Source organism: Dermochelys coriacea, chromosome 5 (genome assembly GCF_009764565.3).
Source record: "Dermochelys coriacea isolate rDerCor1 chromosome 5, rDerCor1.pri.v4, whole genome shotgun sequence".
Lineage (NCBI taxonomy): Eukaryota > Metazoa > Chordata > Testudines > Dermochelyidae > Dermochelys > Dermochelys coriacea.
In genome coordinates, this window is record NC_050072.1 from 2476123 (window position 1) to 2500429 (window position 24307).

The 24307-nt window shown below is 49.6% G+C and overlaps 1 protein-coding gene across 4 annotated transcripts in view; it reads right to left on the reverse strand.

The window, feature by feature from the left end:
• The window catches only part of DNAJB5 (DnaJ heat shock protein family (Hsp40) member B5), a 30625-nt gene extending 6586 nt beyond the window's left edge, over positions 1-24039 (reverse strand). The window contains exons 1-3 of one of the 4 annotated variants that reach the window (XM_038403729.2): positions 23801-24039; positions 14832-15076; positions 7040-7638 (exon numbers count right to left, since the gene is read on the reverse strand). In XM_038403729.2, the coding sequence (XP_038259657.2) occupies positions 7040-7638; positions 14832-15076; positions 23801-23979 (1023 nt within the window). In that variant the 5' untranslated portion in view covers positions 23980-24039. Of the gene's footprint in view, positions 1-7039; positions 7639-14831; positions 15077-20741; positions 21176-22139; positions 22607-22657; positions 22836-23800 lie in introns of those variants that run through there. The other 3 variants (XM_038403728.2, XM_043514699.1, XM_038403730.2) reach the window with 3 other exon arrangements.
• Between the last annotated feature and the right edge of the window lie 268 nt (positions 24040-24307).

The window sequence follows — 24307 nt, forward strand, 5'->3', positions numbered from 1 at the left end:
TGGCCAAACGTGAGAAATCACTAACTTGCAGGTATGCTGCTAGCCAAGCTGGCATGGCTGGCATTTGCTGGCTGCTCGTCCCATTTCCTACCTCGGGTTGTTTGGCTGGAAAGGTGACCCTACTGGCTTTGAGTGCAGGGGGTCTTGCTGCCACAATGGCACCGTGATAGAATCATAGAATCATAGAATATCAGGGTTGGAAGGGACCCCAGAAGGTCATCTAGTCCAACCCCCTACTCAAAGCAGGACCAAGTCCCAGTTAAATCATCCCAGCCAGGGCTTTGTCAAGCCTGACCTTAAAAACCTCTAAGGAAGGAGATTCTACCACCTCCCTAGGTAACGCATTCCAGTGTTTCACCACCCTCTTAGTGAAAAAGTTTTTCCTAATATCCAATCTAAACCTCCCCCATTGCAACTTGAGACCATTACTCCTCGTTCTGTCATCTGCTACCATTGAGAACAGTCTAGAGCCATCCTCTTTGAAACCCCCTTTCAGGTAGTTGAAAGCAGCTATCAAATCCCCCCTCATTCTTCTCTTCTGCAGACTAACAATCCCAGCTCCCTCAGCCTCTCCTCATAAGTCATGTGCTCTAGACCCCTAATCATTTTTGTTGCCCTTCGTTGTACTCTTTCCAATTTATCCACATCCTTCCTGTAGTGTGGGGCCCAAAACTGGACACAGTACTCCAGATGAGGCCTCACCAGTGTCGAATAGAGGGGAACGATCACGTCCCTCGATCTGCTCGCTATGCCCCTACTTATACAACCCAAAATGCCATTGGCCTTCTTGGCAACAAGGGCACACTGCTGACTCATATCCAGCTTCTCGTCCACTGTCACCCCTAGGTCCTTTTCCGCAGAACTGCTGCCGAGCCTTTCGGTCCCTAGTCTGTAGCGGTGCATTGGATTCTTCCATCCTAAGTGCAGGACCCTGCATTTATCCTTATTGAACCTCATTAGATTTCTTTTGGCCCAATCCTCCAATTTGTCTAGGTCCTTCTGTATCCTATCCCTCCCCTCCAGCGTATCTACCACTCCTCCCAGTTTAGTATCATCCGCAAATTTGCTGAGAGTGCAATCCACACCATCCTCCAGATCATTTATGAAGATATTGAACAAAACGGGCCCCAGGACCGACCCCTGGGGCACTCCACTTGACACCGGCTGCCAACTAGACATGGAGCCATTGATCACTACCCGTTGAGCCCGACAATCTAGCCAGCTTTCTACCCACCTTATAGTGCATTCATCCAGCCCATACTTAGGGGATAGGGAGGGCTGCAGTTCAGTGCTGGGCCTCTGGTCCAACAGGGCACTTCTCCATCTGCAGAACGAGCGCTGGGTTTGTGCAGCTTCACTGGGAGCAAGTAACTATGCAAAGGCTCCACTGAGGAACAAGAAGCACCCCAGCAATGCGACCAGTAAATGCCAGAGCACGGAGCTGTAGCCCTCCCACTGCACGTCTGCGGAGGCAAAAAGACAGATCTCCTGGGATGTCAGCACCAAATCCAAGCCCTGCCTAATGTGGAGTGGCCCGTGCGTGCCGGGGGGTGGCACTGCATGGCAGCAGCAAGGCAGCCTGCAGTAACAGGCCACAGGGCTTGGCAATGCAGCGTGAAACTCCTTGTGTCCTTAAATCACCCCGGCAGCTCTGCTGCACACGTGGGCTGGGATGTTGCCTTGCTTTTTCAAGGGAAAAACGTCACCATTAGTGAATGAGATGTGAAGCGATGCTCCAAGAAGGGCCAATGCTGCTAGGGGATGAAGAACTTAATAAAGCCTGAGTACATGTGCTGCTCACAGGGGAGTTTCTCACGAACCCCCTCTCCCTCCAGCCCCTGGGAGCAGGGCTCGGAGCAGGCTCTAACAGGTGCAGTCGTGTGAGGCCTCTAAGATTTGCTGGCCCTGCCTGTTGGCTTTCAGGGCAGATAAGTGCCCACTACTACTGTCCAGAGCAAAAGCAGCAAAGACAAGATTTGCTATGTCTAAGGCAAACAACATGGCCTCTCCTCCCTTACCCCTTTCTTTGGGAAAAATCTTTCATGCCACTTTCAGACATCACAGTAGAGGGTATAAGAAAGAATCTATATCCCCCATTCAGATATCCTTTAATGCCATCTGGGGAGGCTGTCATAGACACAAGTGGCTGCAATTCTCCCCGGTCATTAGCAAAGTACCCTTTGCTTCTCCACTCAGGGGAATGCAGGTCCAGCAGCATTGCAAGGGCCCACCCCTGCTCCCTTTATGGGACAGAAAAAAACAAGAGCTCTGATGCCAGAGGCAGCTCACATTCACTGAATCATTTTCGCTTCTTTGGAAGCGGGCCGAGAATGTGAGCAGTCAGGCTGCGGAGGGCGGGTTCTCTGGTGTCTGGAGATAGAATGGAATTGAGGAACCATGGGCTCTATTCCCAGCTCTGCCCGACACAACAAACAAGTCAATCAAACCAGCTGTAAAATGGGTACATTTCCCTGCCACCCGGGACTAGGAGGCTTAGTGCTGACAATGCAGCCAAAGGGTCTCCAGGTGCTTTGCCAAGCAGTATTACTTGGAGACCTCTAAAACCGCTCTAGCAGCCTTACTTTTCTGAGAGAGAACCAAACCAGCCCATGCTCTGAACCGGATACTGACCAGCCCCAGCACTGCAGGTTCAGGCATCAAGAGCAATGAAAAGCAGACAGTCTGTAGCAATGAGGTGGAAGCCTGGCTGTGTCTAGAATCCCATTCACAATGCTGCAGTTCAGCAGCTGTCAGCACTTCTGTGATGATTAACTGTGATCTTCCAGGGTTTAGAACTCTCTGCATTCCAGGAGGAAATTGACTCCCTTCTCCAGGCTGAGGGAACCAGGTTAGTTTTGCTCACTCTTCCCCACTTTCTGCATGCAGCTGGTGCATTTTGGTCCCTTCCTGACAATCCCACCCCTAAAAGTCCTCACTGCATCCTTGCCCTGAATTGCAGAGATGCAGAGCAGCTGGAGCTCCCATTAGCTTCAGCAGGAGCTGGGTGCTCATCACCCTCTGAAAATCAGGCCAAGTATGCTTTCAACAGATTGGTTATTAGCAGTTTTAACTAACTCCTCCTTCCTCACCTGAGCTCATGCATCAGCTCCATTGAGTGGAGCCTGCAGACCTCACAGTTGTTTGCAAAGAGGTCAAGTCAAATTTTAAAAAGTTAAAGTTTGTCTGAAATTTCTGTTACAAGTAACACTTAATGGTCATATAAATAGAAGTGAAATGAAATATAAACTCTTTGCTTTTAGAAGATACAGCAACAGGGGGTAGAGTCAGAAACCTACTACATGGAAAACATGATGGCAAAGTACACAACTTGGCAGAGGGCTCGAGGGCAGGCAGAGTAACCAAAACCACAATCAACTAATTTTTAAGATGATTAGATTTTAAGCAGATGGTGTCCCTTTACTACTGTCGGGAGAGCCAACATAGGAAACTGACACACTGATTTCACTATGGCATCTACAAGACTGTTTGAAAAAAATCCACATCCACAAATATCTTGAACTCTTTCCCCATCAAGTTTGAAACTGATTGGAGAAATAACGTATCAAAATTAAAACTTCAGTGTCATCTGCCATTCACATGTCAGTCTGCGTTAATGATTTCAAAGGACTCAGTTTGAATTTGGCCCCAAATTTATGCATTTTAGAATCAGCTTTCAGAGAGCTCAATAGGCCAAGAGAAGTGTTCCTGGAACATTTAATGTTTAATTCCAAGGGATGTGATTTAAAAGAAGACAGACAGCCCTCTCCTGTGCTTGTCGCTCACACATGGCACTGCAGCATTGTGTTAGTGCACGAGAATCTGGAAGTGTAAACTGACATGCTTGTTAGCGCAGCAAAGCATTCAAAAATGCAAGAAAGAAGGCAGCAGACCTAGTGACACTACAGTGGATTTTTAACATTTCCTTAGTACAGATGGTTCCCTCCCCTACTCTAGCCCTTTAACACCAGTGAAAGCAGGCAAGAAATTGGCAACACTAACTATGGAAAACAATCCCTTGGACTGGATGAACTGTAGTGGAATGACCAACCCCCACACTGCCTTCACTGAGATGACAGACAGAACTGATATCTATGCCCACCACTCTGAAAGGTTAGGGACTGCACTGGCAACTTGCCAGCAGCCCAGGGGACACCACATTTGCATATAATTTGATGTATGAGAGCAGTTCATTTTTACTATGACGGTGCAGCCCCCTGACATGAGTCCCAGCATGCAATGCTCCACCTTAATTCAAGCCCCCAAACTACACTGCACCCTGAAACTTTTTGTCTCCACAGTCTACATCTCCATATTAGAGGGGGCCCCACGTGACATTTGCCCTCATGGATTAAATCAGAGAAAGTTTTATGGCTGAATGCTGTGCCAAGCTATAAATGTAGGGATTTACCTAATTTAACTATGGGCCTTATTCTGCTCCCAGTACAGCCAATGAGGAGTTTTGCCTTTGACTTCAATGGGGACAGGACAAGGCCTCAAGACAAACAGGGAAGCCACTAAGTGCCTCACTAGGTCTGTGAATAGCAGATGCCACTAAAACTAGGATCTTAGCTGAAGCATTCACAGGGAGGTTGCTTCTGAGTGTAAATGTTAAGTTTCTGGTGGGGCTGGTTTAACTCAGACTTGTGAAGTTTCCTTCAGGTAGCAATACCACAGGTAAATCCTGGCTCCCCCCAATAGCAGGTCTGCTTCTTCCTCTCTCTACCTCCCACTGAGCCGCTCACATAATTTTAAGAACGGACAGTTTTCTGCTGCCCACATGTCTCTGGGGAAGCCCTCTCAGAAGCCCACCCAGCGCTGGCTTGCTCGCCATGGACAGACGTGAGTGACTGGAATGATCAACACAGAGTTCAATGGTACCTGGGCTTGGAGACCAGGGGAAGAATCTCCCTTCTCCACCCCCCTCCGGGTTTGATCGCTGGTTTTATCATGCGATAGTGACAAGAGGATGGTTGTCAAAGTCTGAAGGGCCAGCTGATCATGTCTGACCTGAAGCCTGGGAGGGCGAGGGTACTGAGGAGGGGCATATCTGATGAAGAATTAAGAATGCTGCTCTCTGCCAGTTTTAAACTAAAGGGTTTGAATCAGTCCTGTCACAATGGGGAGGGTTCCCTCATGGGCTGCAGGAGCCCTGGGACAGCAGGACAGGAGTCTGCCAGAGTTGCTCCCAGCACAGGATGGATCCCACCTCCCACCCAACCACCCAGGGCAACCATGAGATACTGAGACCCAACAACTAGTTACAGCTCCCTGATTCTCCACCCTAGCTTTGATTAGAGTAGGTTAGAAACCAGGGACCCCTGGAAACCATGGGACAGCTGGAACACATGATGCACCAGCCCCACTCCACCTCCCTTCTGCAGCAGGGCTGCAAGGAAGGAGGCATAGCAACTAGTTATGCCCTCTCTAAGGCCACTGAGGACTCTTGGGTGATTTTCTACCTTTGTGTTGCAGCACTCAGGTAAAGGGAGCAGAACAAAGGCAGATTCTCTGTCTTTAGTATTGATGGTGCCACTCCCCACCACACACATCCTCAGTAGGAAACATGAAACTGACAGAAGATGCTGGAGGAACATGGACTGATATCAGAAGGACTCACTGAGGTCTGGTGTGTGACAGGCATCTTTGTGAGGATGGCACTGAGGAAGCATCCGAGATATGGCAACAGCGCTGCCTCTCCCAGGTATTGCTGGCTACAGAAAACAGAGCCGCACACTTCAAGAGTAAACTTCGGTTTCCAGTGTCAACGTAAGTCACCTTGACTCCAGTGTCTCCAACGTACCTTTAGAAGAGTGTCCCCTAGAACACCCAGCTCTGAATGGTCACAGTGTGGCTGGGAACTGGCGCTCCATTCAAATGCATGATGGAAAGTCGCACCCTGACAGCGTGATGTTTCCATCTGGCTACAGAGCCCATGGAAAAGTTCCCTCAAGCTTTTAGAGGAAGGGGAGCCAGCCAGATATATCCTTACTCAAGGGCACACACTGAGACATTTGTACCCAAGATCTGATCCACAGAGCTTTTTTCTACAAAACGTATTTGCGTACGTGGACTAAATCGGTCTTTAAAAAAATCCGCCCACCAAGATCTACATTAAAAGACAGACAACCTCTACAATTTGAAATGAATGGTAAATTGCAGCTGCTAACAATTTAAATTTTAAATGTACCTGCCAGCTGGGACTTATTAAAAAGAAGTTAGACAGCAGTACCATCAAACATGCATCTCATGAATGTGGGTTACCCTTGTCTTCCTTTCCACTCCTGCCTCGTGCTGCTTGTTGCTCTGACTCCTCAAGTCCCCTCTAAAGTTCCACTGCAAACTCCATGGGCCAGAGACCATAACTTACTTGTCCTGCAAAGCACAAAACTACCTTCATATGCTGCTTGAATAAATAATGCAGTGCACACAGCCCGGGAGGGAGAAAACAGAAGAGCACAGCTAGCACAGGCTCAAACAAGGCATAGTGAGGACCAGGGTGCCATGCAAACTGTCCCCATGCGGCCACGCCAACAAACCTGTAACCTCACTGGGACCAACCCACCGCCCCAGCCACAGTTAGCCTGTTATATAAGTGCAGAACACTGATGTCAGAGTGACAAGCAGTGGCATTTGGGCCAACACCAAGACATGGGGCTGAACAGGGACAAGCCACCGGACTAGTTTCTCTTTTGAGCTGATGCAGGGTCTGAGCTCTTTTCCAGACATGAACACCCCATACTAACGGTGAAGCTTGGCACACAAGCAGGGGGAAAGGGTAATTAGAGCAGTTAAAACCGTATCAGTTGGACCTAGAGACTGAAGTACTGAGGTTGTGTAATTCCTGAAAACAGGGGAATGGACGTTGGTCTGTAAAGCAAAGGGAGAACACTCCACTCTGTAAATCTCTCTTGCTTTGGCTTATTATACCATATGTGACCTTCTAAAACCGTGCAAGTTAATCACCCTTCTCATCTATTCTGTTCAAACTAGCAAACTCATCTCCAAGGAGCACAGCGGTGGGGAGCTCCCACTGACCCACCTCTTTAAGACTGATCATAGCCATGTAGACCACATTTGTGCCGTCTCGCTTGAAATGTGTGTGAGGCTTGTCCTTGAGAATGAAGACAATATCGGCAGGGATGTTGTCTGGCGTGGCATCTCCTTCTTTGGGAAAGGTGATTTTGGTTCCTTCTTTCCACCCCCTTTTAATGACAATGTTCAATATCTTATCCTCGGTCCTTGTGGTCCTCCCGTCAGGGTTCAGCCGCCGGCGGGTGATTTTCATCCTTTTGGTAGAGCCGTGGTAGATTTCTTCCAGGGAGACCCTGAGCTCGTGGATGATGGGTGGGTCCTGGACCTTCCTTCGTGTGTGGAGAGGCTCCGGGTGCCGTCGATGGACTCCGTTGATGCCGTTGAAGCCGAACCGTCCAAAGGCGCTGAAAGGGTCATCGTCATCATCGATATCCATATCTTCCTGATCGAATCCATTGAATGCCCGGGAGCGACTGCTGGCAAAGAAGATATCAAAGGGATTGGAGCCACCGAAAAAAGAAGCAAAGGTGGCGTGTGGGTCTCCGTGGAAGGTGTAGTGGAAAGTGTTGCCGGAGCCACCAGAGGAACCGCCTCCAGTTTTGAGCCCTAGAACACAGCAAGGAAAGAACAACGTTAACAAAATCCATTGAAGAAGGAGGTTGTTCCCTTCTAGTCCTGCCTGATGCACAGGGAATGCAGACAGCTGTGCCACCCTGACTAGACTTTTGTTGGTTTTTTCTAATATGCAGCATGGGAACCAAAGGTGGAATTCAGTCTTGGTGTTGCAAGCTCCTTTCTACCACTCTCTAGGCAGCAGAATCCCACACAGCCTCTCATATCCCTCCTTCACCCCCAACCTGGCCACAATCTGCATCCTTTTTCCACTGGAGAAACTAGCTAGCAGTTATCTTCTGAGCAAAGCTGAGCAAACTTATCTTCCCAAGATGGAAGGTGGGGGGGTCTCGGTGCGCTGCTGCCCGCAGGCATCAGTTACCGGCCAATGGGAGCTGCGGAGTTGGCGCCCGGGGCAGGAACAGCGTGTGGAGACACCCCCACCCCCACCGCCAAAGGGACGTGCCGGCTGCTTCCAGGAGTGGGCAGAGCAAGGGTGCGCTGCTGGTGGTGGCGGCAGCATGGCCCCTGGGCCCTTTTAAATCGCCGGGGGTGGCAGGCGGGGCTGGGAGACACTATGAGGGAGGCGCATGGGGGCAGCAGGCGGGGCCGGGGAAGAGACCCGGCCCCGAACATTGGTGGAGCTAGGCCCCTGGGCCCTGAATATTCCTGGAGCACGGGCACCATGGGTCCATATAACTCGCTGCCCCTGCATGCAAGGCTCCTAAGCATAATCTTCCCGTGTTCCTTCCTGCTATACCGCAGGAAGCAATTCTGTCTCTGTAAATCTGTTAAATTTCACAGCATGGCAACTGCTGGAGTCCAACAACCATATGGACTAGGCAGTTGATGGCTCTTTCAGACTAATTTAGCGACACAAATTAGAAGTCCAAGTTCCGCCAAAGGCAGGCCTGAATACTCTCTTTATGTCAGCAGTACATTACCTCCTGAACACCCAGTTCGTGCTGTGATCTATTGCATCTCCCAAGGCATCTGAACTGCACCATGAACTCATGGCCCAGCAGTGGCATACTTTGCAATTTATGAAAGGCTTTGAACTCAGTGAGCAATTGTGGAGTCAGGGCTTTTTCACACTGACTGATGGGAGGTCAGCATTTATACACTAACTAGCCTCTCCACCACAAACGTGCGTGCGAGTGAGAGAAACACTACACTCTCAGATGAAAGGGGCTAACACGAGGGCCACAAAGTACTTTGCAAACCAAGTCATGGCTCAACAACCTGAGATGTTAATATCAGATCTTGTTGATGGGAGTCAAGTGTGAGGGGGAATGATGGCTTTTTGTTTTTAAAAAATACTCGCTTTCCCCTGCACCATGACCAGCCCAGGTCAGTCGGTGGAATGGCGCTCAGGAGCAGAACCCAGAGATACAGCTAATAAGTTGGATATTTATTTCTTTTGGTAACTAGCAAAAGATCTTCTTAAACTAGGGCTTCTCTCAGGCCCCACCCACCCCAGAAGCCTGCTCCTGCTTGATTCTGCACAGACACCCTATGTTTATATCTGTCCACAGCAAACCCCTGGAAGTTCCTACACAGCCAGGGTGTGAGGCAGACAGCCCCTCTCAAAAGTATATCTACGATAAAAATACAAAGAGGATCACTAAGGTGCCCAGCAGGTCACGCAGGTCTGGGGATAGATTTCTTCAAGTGTCCCCTTCACATTGCCACATGCTTCAGGATGTTGTGTCACATACTTTTGATTGGAGGGGTCAAGAAGGGGTCTAACCAAGCCCAGCTCAGTGTCTGTTTTCAGCTCTCCACTTACAAAATAGTGCTATTTCTGAAAAGCTGACGTCCTGTGCCAACCCCTCTAGTCAGAGCCAGCAGCAGGAGATGCAAGCCAGGCAAACGCAGGACAAACTTGTTCTTTTCTCTTGGTCTTGACGGATGTGTTTGCCTTGGGATGCAGAGGTCTTTTGTTGGCTTGAACAAAATACACATAAGCGAAGGCTCCCCATCTGCCAGCCACACACCTTAAGCCTCCACAACACTGTGCAAAAGGGACTTAGGCTTGAAAGCACATGCAAGACCAATACATATACTGAAACTGATCTGCATCACATTTAATCTAGTCTGCAAATATTCGTCTTTTCTTTCACCCAAGGCCTTGCGGGGGTGAGGGGGGGTGTGCTGCCTGAGCCCCCTTGCCCAGTACCACAAAAGCCCAGCGTGACAGCAGGTCTCCTTCTACCCATGCTAGCCTGCTAGGGCTGATCTAGTGTCCCAAACCTGGCAAAGAACGGAACTGGCGGTCCACCCCCAGTGCTTTCAAGTAGGTGGTTAGACAGACACTCCCCCACCCCCATCAGAACATCTACGTGATCCTCCGGCAACAGCTAATGCTGCATTTGTGTCACAGCAACACTCAGACATCAGCAGTTTGATTCTGCCGTGGAACGGAGCAGAAGGCACGAGTTGGGCTCACGTGAGCAGAGAGGCTGTCTCTGTGCATGAGAAGGTACTGGCAACCACCAGCGGGGCACATTGCCACTCGGGGCTTATTTCTAGGTCTCCCTCCCTCCTGGCCATGCTACTGCAAAGGAGCCAAACTACTGCTAACCCTTCTCTCAAGGCTTCTGGAAAGGGAGGCGTCCAGTTACCAGCATGGGTGAGTTCTGCACACGACCTGTCTGGCTATACAAGGCGTGTATCTAGCCCGCATCACTGCTGTATGGGAGCACCTCACAACCCACTGAGGGGGGCAGGGCTGTCTCCCCTATCGCACAAAGGAGGGGCTGAGGCAGAGAGAGATTAAGGACTTGCCCAAGGTCACACAGGACGCCTCACACAGAAGCCTTGAGAAATGGGTTAGCGCATTTGGTGCTGTTAGAGGGACCCAGGTCTCCCAGTCCCAGGCTAGAATCCTCTCTACTGAACCAACCTTCCTCTCATCCCACATAAGCTCCCCAAATAGGATGCAAGGGGTATGGCTGGGTGTGGGGTCAATTTCAGCAACTATGGCCACATGACAAGCCCCTTCCTCCTTGGAGGGAAGTGAGTTTCAGTGTTTGAGTTCCATCCCAGGATTCAAACCCCCGTGAGAGGGTTCTGAGTCCATGTGTTGCTTTGGGAATGGTTTAGTTTGGTTCAGAAACAGCTGGCCAGCTTCTTCTGGATTCTTCCCTCCACGCTCGAAGAAACAAAGCCATTAATTTCCTCTTGCCTCCCCTTCTGGCCAGGAGCAGCCACGCTTTGCCCGGATGCCACCCGCCAGTTTGAGGTGTTGGCAATGGAAAAACCCTTAATAATAGGCTCTTTTGGACAGAGGCTGCTTTGATTTTTGACATTGCCATTAATTACTTGGTTGCTTCTGCAGGGCAAGTTGGCTCTTCCCAAACCACTGAGAAGCAGCATGGTTTGGATTTCATGGTCCGCCATAAATGGAAGAGATCGGAAAAGTCTGTGTTGGCACCCACTAAAGGCTCCTAACAGAGGAGAGCAATGAGAGACTTGTTTGCACAGCCCATGGCATATGACAGTGGTGAAGCCCAGAATGTTTCCATTCGCCCTAGCAGTATAAACTGGGAAGCAGATGGAAATCATGGGAAAATACCTAGCCTGAGCCTACTTCCCCACCTTGTCCTAAAGGCTCAGGTGCAGAAGAGCTGAGGTCTTATTATCCCTAACCCTCAAAGGCCAGTTATTACCTGCTGTGTCACCACTACCTGCCGGAACTCAGCTGTGCATGTGCGGGAGCCACGTGGCGCCGGCTAGAAGAATTCTATCCGGACCACAGTCAAAGAGATGAAACATTGATAAAGGGGAGGGAGACCAGTACTATAGCACAGATCTTAGCTCCTGAACGGGGCTGTGGGGCATCCCTTCTGTCCAGCTCAGCACCATGAAAGTTCATAGCGTAAGGAGCCACTGACACCAAGACTAAACTCAAGTTCTCAGTTACAGTTGGTGTTTGAGCCTCATAGTTGCGGGGGCAGCGATTTCTAGAGGGCGATTCCATGGGATACGCTGGCAGCATCAGCGTCCAATGGGAGAAAATGAAACCTGCTGCCAACCCCACTGAAGATTGGCAAAGTAAAAAATGTGGAACCCAAAAGATGAGACAAAGGACCAGACGCTGCCCATACTGTTCCTCCCCTGATCCCACAGGGACCATCACCTGCTGGCGTGGCCAAGGGCAGAGTCTAGGCCCTAGCACTGTGTATTTATTCTGACTGCTAATCCAGCACTGAAGCAGTCTGGCATGGGTAGGGCCCTATCAAATTCACAGTCCATTTTGGTCAATTTCCCAGTGAGAAGATTTTGAAAATAATAAATGTCATGATTTCAGCTATTTAAATCTGAAATGTCACGGTGTGGTGATTGTAGGGGTCCTGACCCAGAAAGGAGTTGTGGGGCAGGGGGGTCCACCAGGTTACTGTATGGGGGGCTGCGGTACTGCTACCCTTACTTCTGCACTGCTGCTGCTGGTGGTGCTGCCTTCAGTGCTGGGCAGCGGGAGAGCAGCAGCTGCTGGCCGGGAGCCCAGCTCTGAAGGCAGAGCCTCCGCCAGCAGCAGTGCAGAAGCGAGGATGGCCGGGTCTGGTATCACCACCCTTATTTCTGCGCTGCTGCTGGGGGGCGCTGCCTTCGAAGCTGGGCACCCGGCTAACAGCCGCTGCTCTCCGGCAGCCCAGCTCTGAATTCAGCGCAGAAGTAAGGGTGGCAATACCCCAACGCCCCTAAAATAACCTGGTGACCTCCCGGCAACTCCCAATTCGAGAAACAATGGTCTCGCCTGTGAAATCTTTATACCGTAGGGTAAAAGCCCACATTTCACGGTCTGTAACACGTTTTTCATGGCATTGAATTTGGTAGGGCCCTAGGAACATGTCCTGGGATGGAGCACTAAGCAGGACTCTATGCCAACAGGCTGTCTTTGAACCCCATTCCCTTCACAGAAGGGCACCTGCCAGCAGGAATGGGCTTGAGAGGCTCTGAATGGAGACAATACAGACAGGGTGCATGAAGTGAACACATTTCTTCAGCGGCAGTTTAGATCCCCTGTTCAGTTTTACATCAACCGCAGGTTTGCCTGGAGCTGGGCTTCCTCAAGGACCAAGCAGCGTTTAAGAAAGCTCCACCATCTCCTGGCAGCAGGGGAGAAGACCGTGATATCCACAGACCTGAGGAAGCAGCAGTGTGCAGGGAGATGAAAGTTGAGATCACAGCAAAGCCCACAGGTGACCCACCTTCCTGGTCAGACCGAGCCATGAGGCGAGAAACTGCTGACATTTAGCATCCAACATGCTTTAAAGCGTCTATATAGAACACGGGGGAGATTTTCCACCAAATGCTAATAAATTTGTTACTCTTAGGTGCCACAAGTACTCCTTTTCTTTATATAGAACACAGTTGCTGCAGCTTTTACTTGTCAGTCTAAACAGGGCAGCACAGGAGCGAGGGAGAGTCAGGACTATTAAATCTCAGCCAGTCCTTCCCTCAGGGCCCTGGGAAGTTCTTCTCCAGTGTCCTTTTTCTCGAGCTTTACACAGTGCTTCGTGATGGGACTCTCCCTTCTCCCGTGGGGAGCCTCTCTCACCCTCAATTCAGCTGTGTTTGCCTTTCAGTTTAATCCTCCCATTCCTAGTTACACCCCAACAGAAATAAGTCTTGTTCTGATGAATCCTCCCAGAGGGTTTGTTTTTTCACTGGAGGCAGGTGATTCTGATTTTAGACAGCAGAGGACTGCTGCAGTTCAGATAGTCCATCGCAGCAGTGACATACTTAACTGGCTCCGTCACGGCAAGTGAATTTAAGAGTGAGAAGTGCCAGGATGGAGATTTTCTAAAACTTGTGTGGGTCTTTCTTACTTGCTTAGATAAACCACAAAAACTAACAACCCCAGCTCTCAATAAAGCTTCCAAGCCACACACTGGGAATTACAGCAGCCCCACCTTCTGTGCAGCACACAGAGGCACTAAGTGAGAGTGCCTTCCTGTCACCATTTCCCAAAGACCGCTCTTCAGTTCTCTTCACATGTTGCTGATGTGCCTAGTTCTCCCATGCCCACAGGGAGAGGATTGAGACTCTTGCCACTAATCATTCAAACAGCATCACCCTAAGAACAGAGACTTTGGTTGTTAACTGTAGAGAGATCTCTTTCTGCTCCTGAGGGCACAAAGGTATCTTTGACCCCTGCATATTTATGGTGATGCCTCAGGAAAGCTGATGCACCTACTCATTAAGCCTCTTGGGAGAATACATCTTGCTACCTGAGCAGCCTGTTTATACCAGACCTTCTGCTCTTTTAAGTGCTAAACTCTTTTGCTGATTAATGCAAATGCTATTCTCTGCTCTCTTCATCCTCAGCAAATAGGGCTGCAGAAGCTTTCATATTCTACTAATAAGGCTGTGCGTGGTGGAACAGCTCCCTACTCCATGCCAACAGGGAGACAACAGCAGCGACTTCGTTTCAAAACAAGAATCTATTACTTAAATTGGGAAAGGCTTTGAAACATGTAGGTCAGTACGTACCAGCAAGAACAAGGGAAAAAGAGAGTGGAACTAGTGCATAAGTAACACCACTGCACAAACACACTAAGCCCCAGTGAAAGGAAAAAGGGGGAAGAGAGTGTTTGTAGGTAGAGAATCTCTGTGAAGGAAAGAGTTGTTAGAGAGTTATTCTGCAGCCCATATATGATCGAGGATATGAACACCTTTCATTTCTATGCTCTCAAGAAGTGATTCAGCCTTCAGAATAACGGGGTGAAAATCGAAGGGGTGCCCATTTCGCTCACAAAACTATCAGAGTGAGCGGCAATGACTGCCTTGATTTACATCCTTCTTCCTTATCTAACTGGCATCTTTGTCTGATGAGGGCAGGGAGCGCCAGGTGGTGCCCAGGAGTTGGGATTGCATGCTGAAGACTGGCTTTGATTGGCCACAGAATAATTAGTCAAGAACTGGGTCAAGCGATTATCTTTGGCTCTTAGGAGAGATGGCATTGTCTGGGTGTTTGTTCTTCCCAGCTTTGGTAGTAGTAACCTTGTTTGAGAGGCAGGAATGAGTCATGAGGATAATTCCGGACATGCCACCCATGCCTGTGAACATTAGCTATATTTTTTACGTATAAACGCTTTCTTGCTTACAGCAGCACATTTAAACCCACCCGACTAACTGGGCACTCACACGCCACCAAACCATTCACCATCCCAGTCCCTTACCTTCTTCCCCATACTGATCATAGACAGCCCTTTTCTTGGGATCACTCAGGACATCGTAGGCCTCTGCAATCTCCTTGAACTTCTCCTCTGCACTGGGGTCTTTGTTTTTATCAGGGTGATACTTCAGGGCCATTTTCCGATAAGCTTTCTTGATCTCATCTTCGTTTGCTCCAGACTGGAGCCCCAAGGTCTTGTAATAATCCTTTCCCATGACTGCAACGTTGCCTCCGGTCGAGTCTTTATTCCTGAAAGGAGATAGACAGTGCTCTGTAATGCATGTATTGCCCGACAACTCTAGGGGACCCAGCAAATCTCCTGCTCCACCACACCATAGACTTACCCCAGACCAACTTCAGGTTCCCATCACAGCCACAGTCAGCTCTCCATAACCTTTGCCCAATTTACATCTTACACATTTCCTGTTAAGGGACCAATTCAAGACCCTGCAACACACTTCTCCATGTCTAGTAGTCAAAGCAGGGCATTGGGAAACAGGCCCCTGCGGGCTATTTCCCACTCCGCCACTCATTTAGCCTTTCTGTGCCTCAATTTCCCAACCTGTAAAATGGGAATCATGACACTCCCTCTTTGTGACATGCATCAAAATTTATGGATACAAAGTGCTATGCTAGTGCACAGCACTGTTATATGGCTGATATAACAAATAATGTCACATGGATGCTGTAACCTGAGCAGAAGCTCTGCCCACCTGTGAATGGGCGTGGGTGCATGGAGGAGGAAAGTCTAGGGTGACCAGACAGCAAATGTGAAAAATTAGGACAGGAGATGAGGGGGTAATAGGTGCCTATAGAAGAAAAAGCCTCAAATATTGGGACTGTCCCTATAAAATCGGGACATCTGGTCACCTTAAGAAAGTCTAAATTCAGCAGCCCCTCTCCCAAGAGCAGCAGCCTCACATGACTTCACTAGTGAGGTCCTCCGCATGCTTGGGTCCTCCAGGGAAGGAAGAAACCAGGACTGTAAATTTCTAATGCAAAAAACAAGCAGAACTTTAACAAAAAAAACCAAACCAATTTGAGGTGACCTTTTTGCCTCAGTGATAGGGAAAAGTTAAAACCAAAGGGGCTTGTGTGCTGTGCAGTTCACCTTAAAAGAACTTGATACATTTTGTTCTGCAAAGTGATTGGCGTTCATCTGGGGATAAGTGCTTCTCACCACGCAAGAACTGTAATTTGTATGTAAAGAAGACAACGAATGAAGCTGTTAGACAGAAATATCTTGTGATGATGAGAAGATATTTATAAAGTGTTTTCTAGCCTAGCTTAGACTATGTTAGAGAGTCTACAACTAACAAATTATGTGGCAATAAGTTAGAAATATCAGTAGCCCTAGGCATGGCTAAGTCTCATATCCTGACACAGTGCAACCAAGTCAGCCACACATAATAAACTCACTGGATTCACTTTCTCCATTGCATGGGACAGCCTGAAAGGCAGGGAGATGGGCAGGTCTGCACTAAGGCATAGGACACCTAGCTGGCACGGAACCCAGGAAAGGGACCGGGGCAGACAATGGCATTCCACAGGCACCATGCTGAAGACTGAAAACTGTCAGAGTCATGGAGGATCCGGAGAGCAGCTGGAGATGAACACATGCTCAGAGATCTAGGGCAGGAGTTATGGCAAAGGCTCAGCAAAGTTTACATTTCTCAGATGTCTCTTCCCAATGACCTGCTTCCTAAAGAGACACATTCAGGGCCTGAGTGAGGAAGGTGAGCGAGAAGGATGTTTGCACAGAATTGATTTCATTGGTAATTGGAAATAATTACCCCATATGCAGCAGTAGCAATTGCTGGAAGCACACCCAGAATGTCAGGCCTGCACACAAGTAACGTAGGAGTTCTATTGTTAGAGATATAAGAAGGCCTCTGGGGGCGTAAAGAGCATCCCACAGCATTCTCCCAGCCTAGCTTCTAAATGCCAGCACGTTTCTGTACCCATACACCCTCAAAGCATTCCAGCTTCTGTGCTAGCAGCACCTGCATTTCAAAAACCCACACAGATATTACCAGATTCTCTCTCCCTTGCTCACAGTATTGGTTTGCTGGCTCCTAATACAAGGGGGAAAACACAATGGGATAGGAATGCCAGTGAGTGATAATATTGAGCTTGAAGCTTGTTTTCCTAGGTACCCAGGTGCTAATGTCTCTGATACACAGCCTTTCCTCTCCATGCACACACACACACACAAACGCTTGTCCGGGCTCTCAGCATCTTGCGATTAGACTACCATAACATCCTCTTTGCTGGCTTTGACAAATGCCATCTTCTCCTGCTCACATCAATTTAAAATGCTGCCGCCATGATAATTTTCTTCGCTCCTCGCTTTGACCATATTACCTCTCTCTTTGCATCTCTCTGCTGGCTCCCGTCTCTATCCTGCCAACATAAAGTACTTGCCCGCGCTTTCAAGGCCCTTCATGGCCTATCTCCAGCCTACCTATTGTCTCTTATTCACTAGTGAGATGTTGACTCCTGCCTCCTATTGGCCAGCGATGCCAGCCTTCATCAATCACTTCCCAGGCTTCAAACAAGCACCTTCGTGCTTTCTCCCACGCTGCACCTCACACTGGTAGGCACTCCCCATACAGATCCCAACAGCTACCTCATGGTCCTCTTTCACGTGCTCTTTTGCCGTGACGCCTACGACAAACCTGACAATTAGGCAGCTGAGGTGCTAAGACCACGCCTGTCCTGCTGACCAATATTGGGTACAGCTACACTTCCAGGTGGAGATGTGTGATGTTATTGACATAATCTGGGACTGTATAGATCATTGTTGCAACCAAAGTCCTGCAGTGGCACCAAATCTTGTATAAAGGGGGTCAAATGAGGTGTCTAAGACAAGGTGATGGTTTGCTGGTTATGATTATGCTGTCTGTTTGCATGTATCATTTTTGTAATTAAAGATATAAGTATTGGCTCTAGACTGTCTGCATTTCAAACTTATGCTATGCTTCTGGGCGACACCCCAGACAAGTTGGCGTCAGCTCTGCCTAGCCTGCTGGATGGCCCATTAAGGACCATCAGCTACACAACTGACCCATTGAGAGAAGGCAGACACGACTCAGCAAGGTATGCAGGGACCTGCCTATGGACAGAACTCTCAGGTTTTTCCAGGCCATGTGCTGGATAGCTTGTCTTTGGGACAAAGAAAGACAGACCACATGGCAAGAGACTATAAAAAGCTGCTGCAGCTCCTCCATCTTGTCTTCAATCCTGCTTCTTACCTCTGGAGGGACTTTGCTACACTGAAGCTTTGAACCAAGGACTGAAAGACCCATCCCAGCTGTGGATGTTCTCCAGAGACTTGATTTGAACCTGCAGTTTAGTCTATCACTGCTGTAAGCCTGAACCAAGAACTTGGCCATTACTATATGTAATTCTAGCTCTCATCTATATCTTTTTCCTTTTATGAATAAACCTTTAGATTTTAGATTCTAAAGGATTGGCAACAGCGTGATTTGTGGGTAAGATCTGATTTGTATATTGACTGGGTCTGGGGCTTGGTCCTTTGGGATTGAAAGAACCTTTTTTCTTTTACTTGGGTATTGGTTTTCATAACCATTTGTCCCCATAACGAGTGGCACTGGTGGTGATACTGGGAAACTGGGGTGTCTAAGGGAATTGCTTGTGTGACTTGTGGTTAGCCAGTGGGGTAAAACCAAAGTCTTCTCTGTTTGGCTGGTTTGGTTTGCCTTGCCTTGGTGTGCATAGAAACCCCAGCCTTGGGCTGTAACTGCCCTGCTTGAAGCAGTTTGTCCTGAATTGGCACTCTCAGTTGGGTCCTGCTAGAACCAGCATCATTACAAGATGTTAATTCCGGCTTGAGGAGATGTATCTGCATTAGCTCTGATCGAGCTAGGGGGCTAAAAAATAGCAGTGTAGCAGTGATGGCATGAGCACTGGGAGGGGTGCATACCACCCAAGATGGTAAGTCTGTACTTGGGGTGGCTAACCCTCCAGCCGCAGCAGCTACACGTCTGTTTTTAGGGTGACTATGTTTCTTCAAACTGGAATTTATGCCTCCAGCTCACAGTGTAGACAGACATCCCCTTGTCTTATTGCTTCCTTGTGCTTCTTCATCCACCTGTTCATATCCACCTGCTGTCTCCCATCGTACACTTATATTGTAAGTGACTATGGCCAGGGACCATCCTTTTATTGTATCTGTACTATGCTTAGTACAATGGGGTCTTGGTCTGTGACTGAGGCTTCCAGGCACTATTGCAATACAATATTGCAATAAATAAAACAGACAGGCCAATGGTCATCTAGCTCAATATTCTATCTGACAGCGGGCCATGTCAGATGCTTCAGAGGAAGACAAATCTCCTATCATGCACCTAACCAAGCAAGAGCAAGCAACATAGAAAGAAGCAAATTTCTTCCTGACCCCTGAAGCATGATTAACCTATGCCCTGAAGCATGAAGACTGAAAGCCTTGAATGTTATCCCCGTTGCCGTAACTGCAGATGCTATTAGTGTCTAACTAATCTGTTTTAGTACTCTCACTTCTGGAACACAGTGGAACACAAAAGTGCAGGACTTTGGCTCCTATCCAATGCAGACTGTCCAACCTTGGGGAGGGAATTACCCTGCCAAAAAAGACTGGTTATTTCTGCCTGTCTCTGGCAGAAGTTAAAGATCCTAGATACACTTTTACAAGAGAAAAGGACAGTTCCAGTGTCCAGTCCTAGAGGCCTGGCCAATATTCTCTCTCTCAAAGACTCCTGTTTCCACAAACGTGTATTTGCCCATACTGTTACTGCACCACAGTACTGGGCTGTCTAACAGTTAAGAAAGGCTGCCTAATAAAGCCAGCTTCAATTCTGCTCCTACAACGCTGCCACTGTAAGCTCCTGGGAGGGGTAGGAAGCATAGGGGAAGGACTTGCAGGTTATGCAAGAACCTCATTTGACAGGTAATCACCATTTTCTAGTCACATTGTGGCTGCCTTCCTTAATGCCCTTCATCAGATGGGGGGGGGGGGAGAGAGAGGAAAAAGAAGAAAATGTGCAATAGTTTTTGAAGCCGCAAAGCCTTTTGTCTGATGACTGCCCACGCTCAGAGAGGCTTTTTCAAGCAGGGCATCTGAGGAAAAGCAGCATGCAGAGATTTCCCCAGAAAGGCACCCAGAACAGGGGCGGTTATAAGGCCAGTCTCAGAGAACATCACAAAATCTTGCAGGTCATTCAGTGGGTTAGCCACATTTCTGACGCAATAGTGCATGTGTGCATTGATAAAACACGATGCTGACCCTCTATTAGCTCCCCTCCCACCCTCCCAGAATCAGCTGTCTATTTCCACAACTCTTCTGTCAGATTCTGCTGGATCACACTTTCTAGATTCCCATTTAACCCTGAATCAGCCGGGAGGCACTCTGGGCCAAGATTTTCAAAATGGACTAGTGATTTCGGTGTCCGAAATTTCGGGTCCCAGCTGAGACACTGTAAGCTGGATCGAATTCCAGAAATTACTGAACACCAACCCTTGAAAATCAGGGACTTTTCAGGAGCTTCAAGTTGGTGACCCAAAAAACAGAGGTGCCTCATATAACTAGCCACTTTTGAAAACCTTAGTCCTGGCCTCTAGCATGGCATCAGATAGTGCTATTTCTTGGGTCAGTGAGACAGCTGGATATTAATCATTTGATATAATCATCCTGCTGTGTTCATGTAAAGCAGCAATCCTACATAGATGGATGTCATAAGGTTTTCCATCTCTAACGTCTGATTCTGTTGTTATGACATGATGACACTGAGGTCGAAGACCATTCACAAGACAAAGATGGGTGCTGATGGAGAGCTCTTTGGTTTATAACACATTTGTCTTCGTTAATGAGCATTTATGGAAAATACACAAGCAAGAGACAAGTAAACTGACTTACCGAAACTTTAGAAACATATTCAATGTCCAAGCACTCATTTTTAAAGGCTCTAACTTTATTTTAAACATCAAACTGGCAACAAATTCTTCAACCCTTGGTGCTGACAGTTACCAAGACTTCTTCTGGTCTGGAATGGGTGGTGGAACGGGATGGAAAGAAGAGAATGACTTGCTCAGAGCATAAGCAACCGCAAAGGCACTCAGATCTACAGTTGCTATTCTGACAGCATGCAAGAGATTCCTCAATAAAGAATGAGGCATTTCCTATTCAGCGGAACGGCTCTGGACCTACGCTGAACTCCGCTCTGAGACCAGCCAACACAGTTCTAAAATGGGAAGGATGGAAGGGTTGACTGCTGGAAACAGAACTTCCAAGTGAGCTGAGCGGTTCAGAAAGCAGCCCCTATGCGTGATGAAAAAGCTTTCCTTTGTGTGCTTTCTAGCAGCACTAAGCAATCCCCTCCCCGTTACAGAACAGGGAAGAAACCATTCAATGAAGTCACTTGACAAGCAGTAATTCTCCCTAATTGGTTTCTTGCTGCTTGCTTAGACTGAAAGAGCACTGGTCCTTATAATTCAGGCTGTAATTCTTCATGCACAATTCCCAGAGTAAGACCCTTCTATTAGTTGGCTCGGGTGTCCTTGTCATTTATAAAAGCGGTGTCAGAAAGGATGAGGTGGCTCTGGAACTTCAGAGTTGGTTAGTTACCTTTATCTTCTCCAATACAGCCACCTAATGCAGTTAAGCAGGTAAGAGGGTGGATATAGTTAGACTGGGGAATACACTGTCCCCTGGCTTCACCAGAAATTAATTGTTTGACGTCTCAATTGTGTCAGTGGCACTTTACCCCACGGACAAACCAGAGACAGAGAAAACTAGGACAGTGACATTTTCTAAGTCAGAAAAAAGTAACAGTGACCATTTTGGACCTCCCTATCCTCTCCTTTAAGACCCCAGCTCAGTGTATGCCTGTTTCCCTAGCAGCCAGCATGCTGTATTCACTGCTCTGCCCCTTCTCCCCCTGAGCAAAAAGGGGTTTATGAACACTGCATTTTCAAACAGAGGGACTCTCCCAAATGCAGATGCATTTCCAATGCTCCCATCACTGTGGCTTCTGATGGATGCCACTTTCAGACTGGATATCACAGAACTTCTTAAAAATCATCTTCATGCATATGTTTATTGCTCTCACTGCAGGCCACCAGTAACACTGAGTTTCTTCACTGTCATTCAGGATCTCTCGGATAAAAGACCAACGGCAGGATAATAAACAGGGGTATCCTCTCAACAAAACAGAAAGGTAATTCTGATTGTACAGTATATCACTCATTTAACAGAGACAGTTCGGGCTCACTGCACAGTAACATAGCACTAGCAGAGCACTGCTTCATGCCTCACCTGAGAAAATACTGCATCTGAAATTAAGTCATAGCCATCAGCAAGTCCCTTACTTTCTTCTGTTATTAACTCCACGCTTGTAACCTGCACTCAAGTACTGGAGGTCACAGGTGGAGTACATTTAGATATAAAATGCCCAGAGAGATCTGCAAGTTAGCAAAACAAAAAAACAAAAAAAAAAACCCACTCCCCCAAACAATGTGCGATGTTCTGTCCCCTTCAAACAATCCAACACAAACTGCTGAATTCTAGAGAAACCCAGACCAGCCAGCTCTTTAGAACTCGGGACAATTTCACGCTCAGTGAACGATTGTTATTTCCTGAAAACAAAAAGGACACCGATTACACACCGATCAGTGAGGCAGGATAGGGAAAGACCTAGATGCACCTAAGGAATCCAACAGAAAGGCAGACCCGAACTGACACAAGGGTTTGCAACTAAACAAAAGTTTCTTCATCTTAAATCTCGGACATAAATGAGAGCCTCTAAATCAGAGAAGTACTAAGCCAGAAGATACCTCTCCATGCGACTCCAGAAGAGCAGAATTGCTGGCATGTCAGCCGAACAGAGTCACCTGCAGCCCGATCCCAGCCAAGACCAAGTTTGGTAAGGCTGACAAGACAGCCTTAGCGAGACTTTACCAGGGCAGGGAGAGCTGCCAGCCTGGAGTAACCATTCAGAAATGTCATGACTACACCAAGTGAATCATCGCCAGTTCCCACACAGCGCAGCCCCCAAAGCCCTCCCCCCCCAGCTAGTCAGTTCCCCCGCATGGAACCAGGCTGGAACACAGGGGCCAGAGTTAACCCTTCCCCTGCCAGAGCCTCCCGCGCAACCAGGGGCAGCAGGTCACCAGCAGCAGCCACATCCCCCGGGGGAGTGGGCTGGGGGACAGGGCAACGCTCTGCCACCATTGCAATGGTTCTGCGAAGGGAACAGGATGTTACAACAAGACGGAACCTGACACTCAGACCTGTGCTGCCCCCTCCCCCCGTGTGTGCGTGGGGGGCCCTGACACTCAGCCCCCCCTTCCCGGGGGCGCGCGGGGGGGCCCTGACACTCAGCCCCCCCTTCCCGGGGGCGCGCGGGGGGGCCCTGACACTCAGCCCCCCCTTCCCGGGGGCGCGCGGGGGGGCCCTGACACTCAGCCCCCCCTTCCCGGGGGCGCGCGGGGGGGCCCTGACACTCAGCCCCCCCCTTCCCGGGGGCGCGCGGGGGGGGCCCTGACACTCAGCCCCCCCTTCCCGGGGGCGCGCGGGGGGGCCCTGACACTCAGCCCCCCCTTCCCGGGGGCGCGCGGGGGGGCCCTGACACTCAGCCCCCCCTTCCCGGGGGCGCGCGGGGGGGCCCTGACACTCAGCCCCCCCTTCCCGGGGGCGCGCGGGGGGGGCCCTGACACTCAGCCCCCCCTTCCCGGGGGCGCGCGGGGGGGGCCCTGACACTCAGCCCCCCCTTCCCGGGGGCGCGCGGGGGGGGCCCTGACACTCAGCCCCCCCTTCCCGGGGGCGCGCGGGGGGGCCCTGACACTCAGCCCCCCCTTCCCGGGGGCGCGCGGGGGGGCCCTGACACTCGGCGCGCGGGGGGGGCCCTGACACTCCGCGCGCGGGGGGGGACTCCCGGCCCCCCCGCTTCTCGGCGGCGGCGGCCCCCCCACACTCACCGCTCTCGCCGTCCCAGGGCGCCGCGCACACTGAGGCTCCGCCAGCCACCGCCCCCCGAGCCAGCCGGGCCGTGACGTGCGGGGGAACCCGCCCCCGCATAGCAACCCGCTTGCCCACCCACAAGCCCACGGCCGGTCCTCGAAACTCCATTGGCTACTGAGGCTGCCAATCTCGACATCCCTCTACTCTCATTGGTGTGAGCGGGGGGCGGCTCCCAGGCGGGCTCCCGTAGGAAACGGCCCGGAGTGCCTGCCTCTTCCCTGGTGCGAGTGGTTCATTTCCCTATCGATCACACGCTAGTGCCCGCCTTCCACCCCCTCTCATTGGTTGGAGAAAGCCAGCACCGCCCATAGCGGCTTATTATTGGTCAATCTGACTCCTTCACAACCCGCCCTGCGCTTTCTCATTGGCTCCTCTAACATGCATCCAAGTGGAATCCTTGGGGAATCTTCTGGAAGTCCTGTGACATCACTAGAGAGGGACCCTGTGACATCACTGGGGGGAGC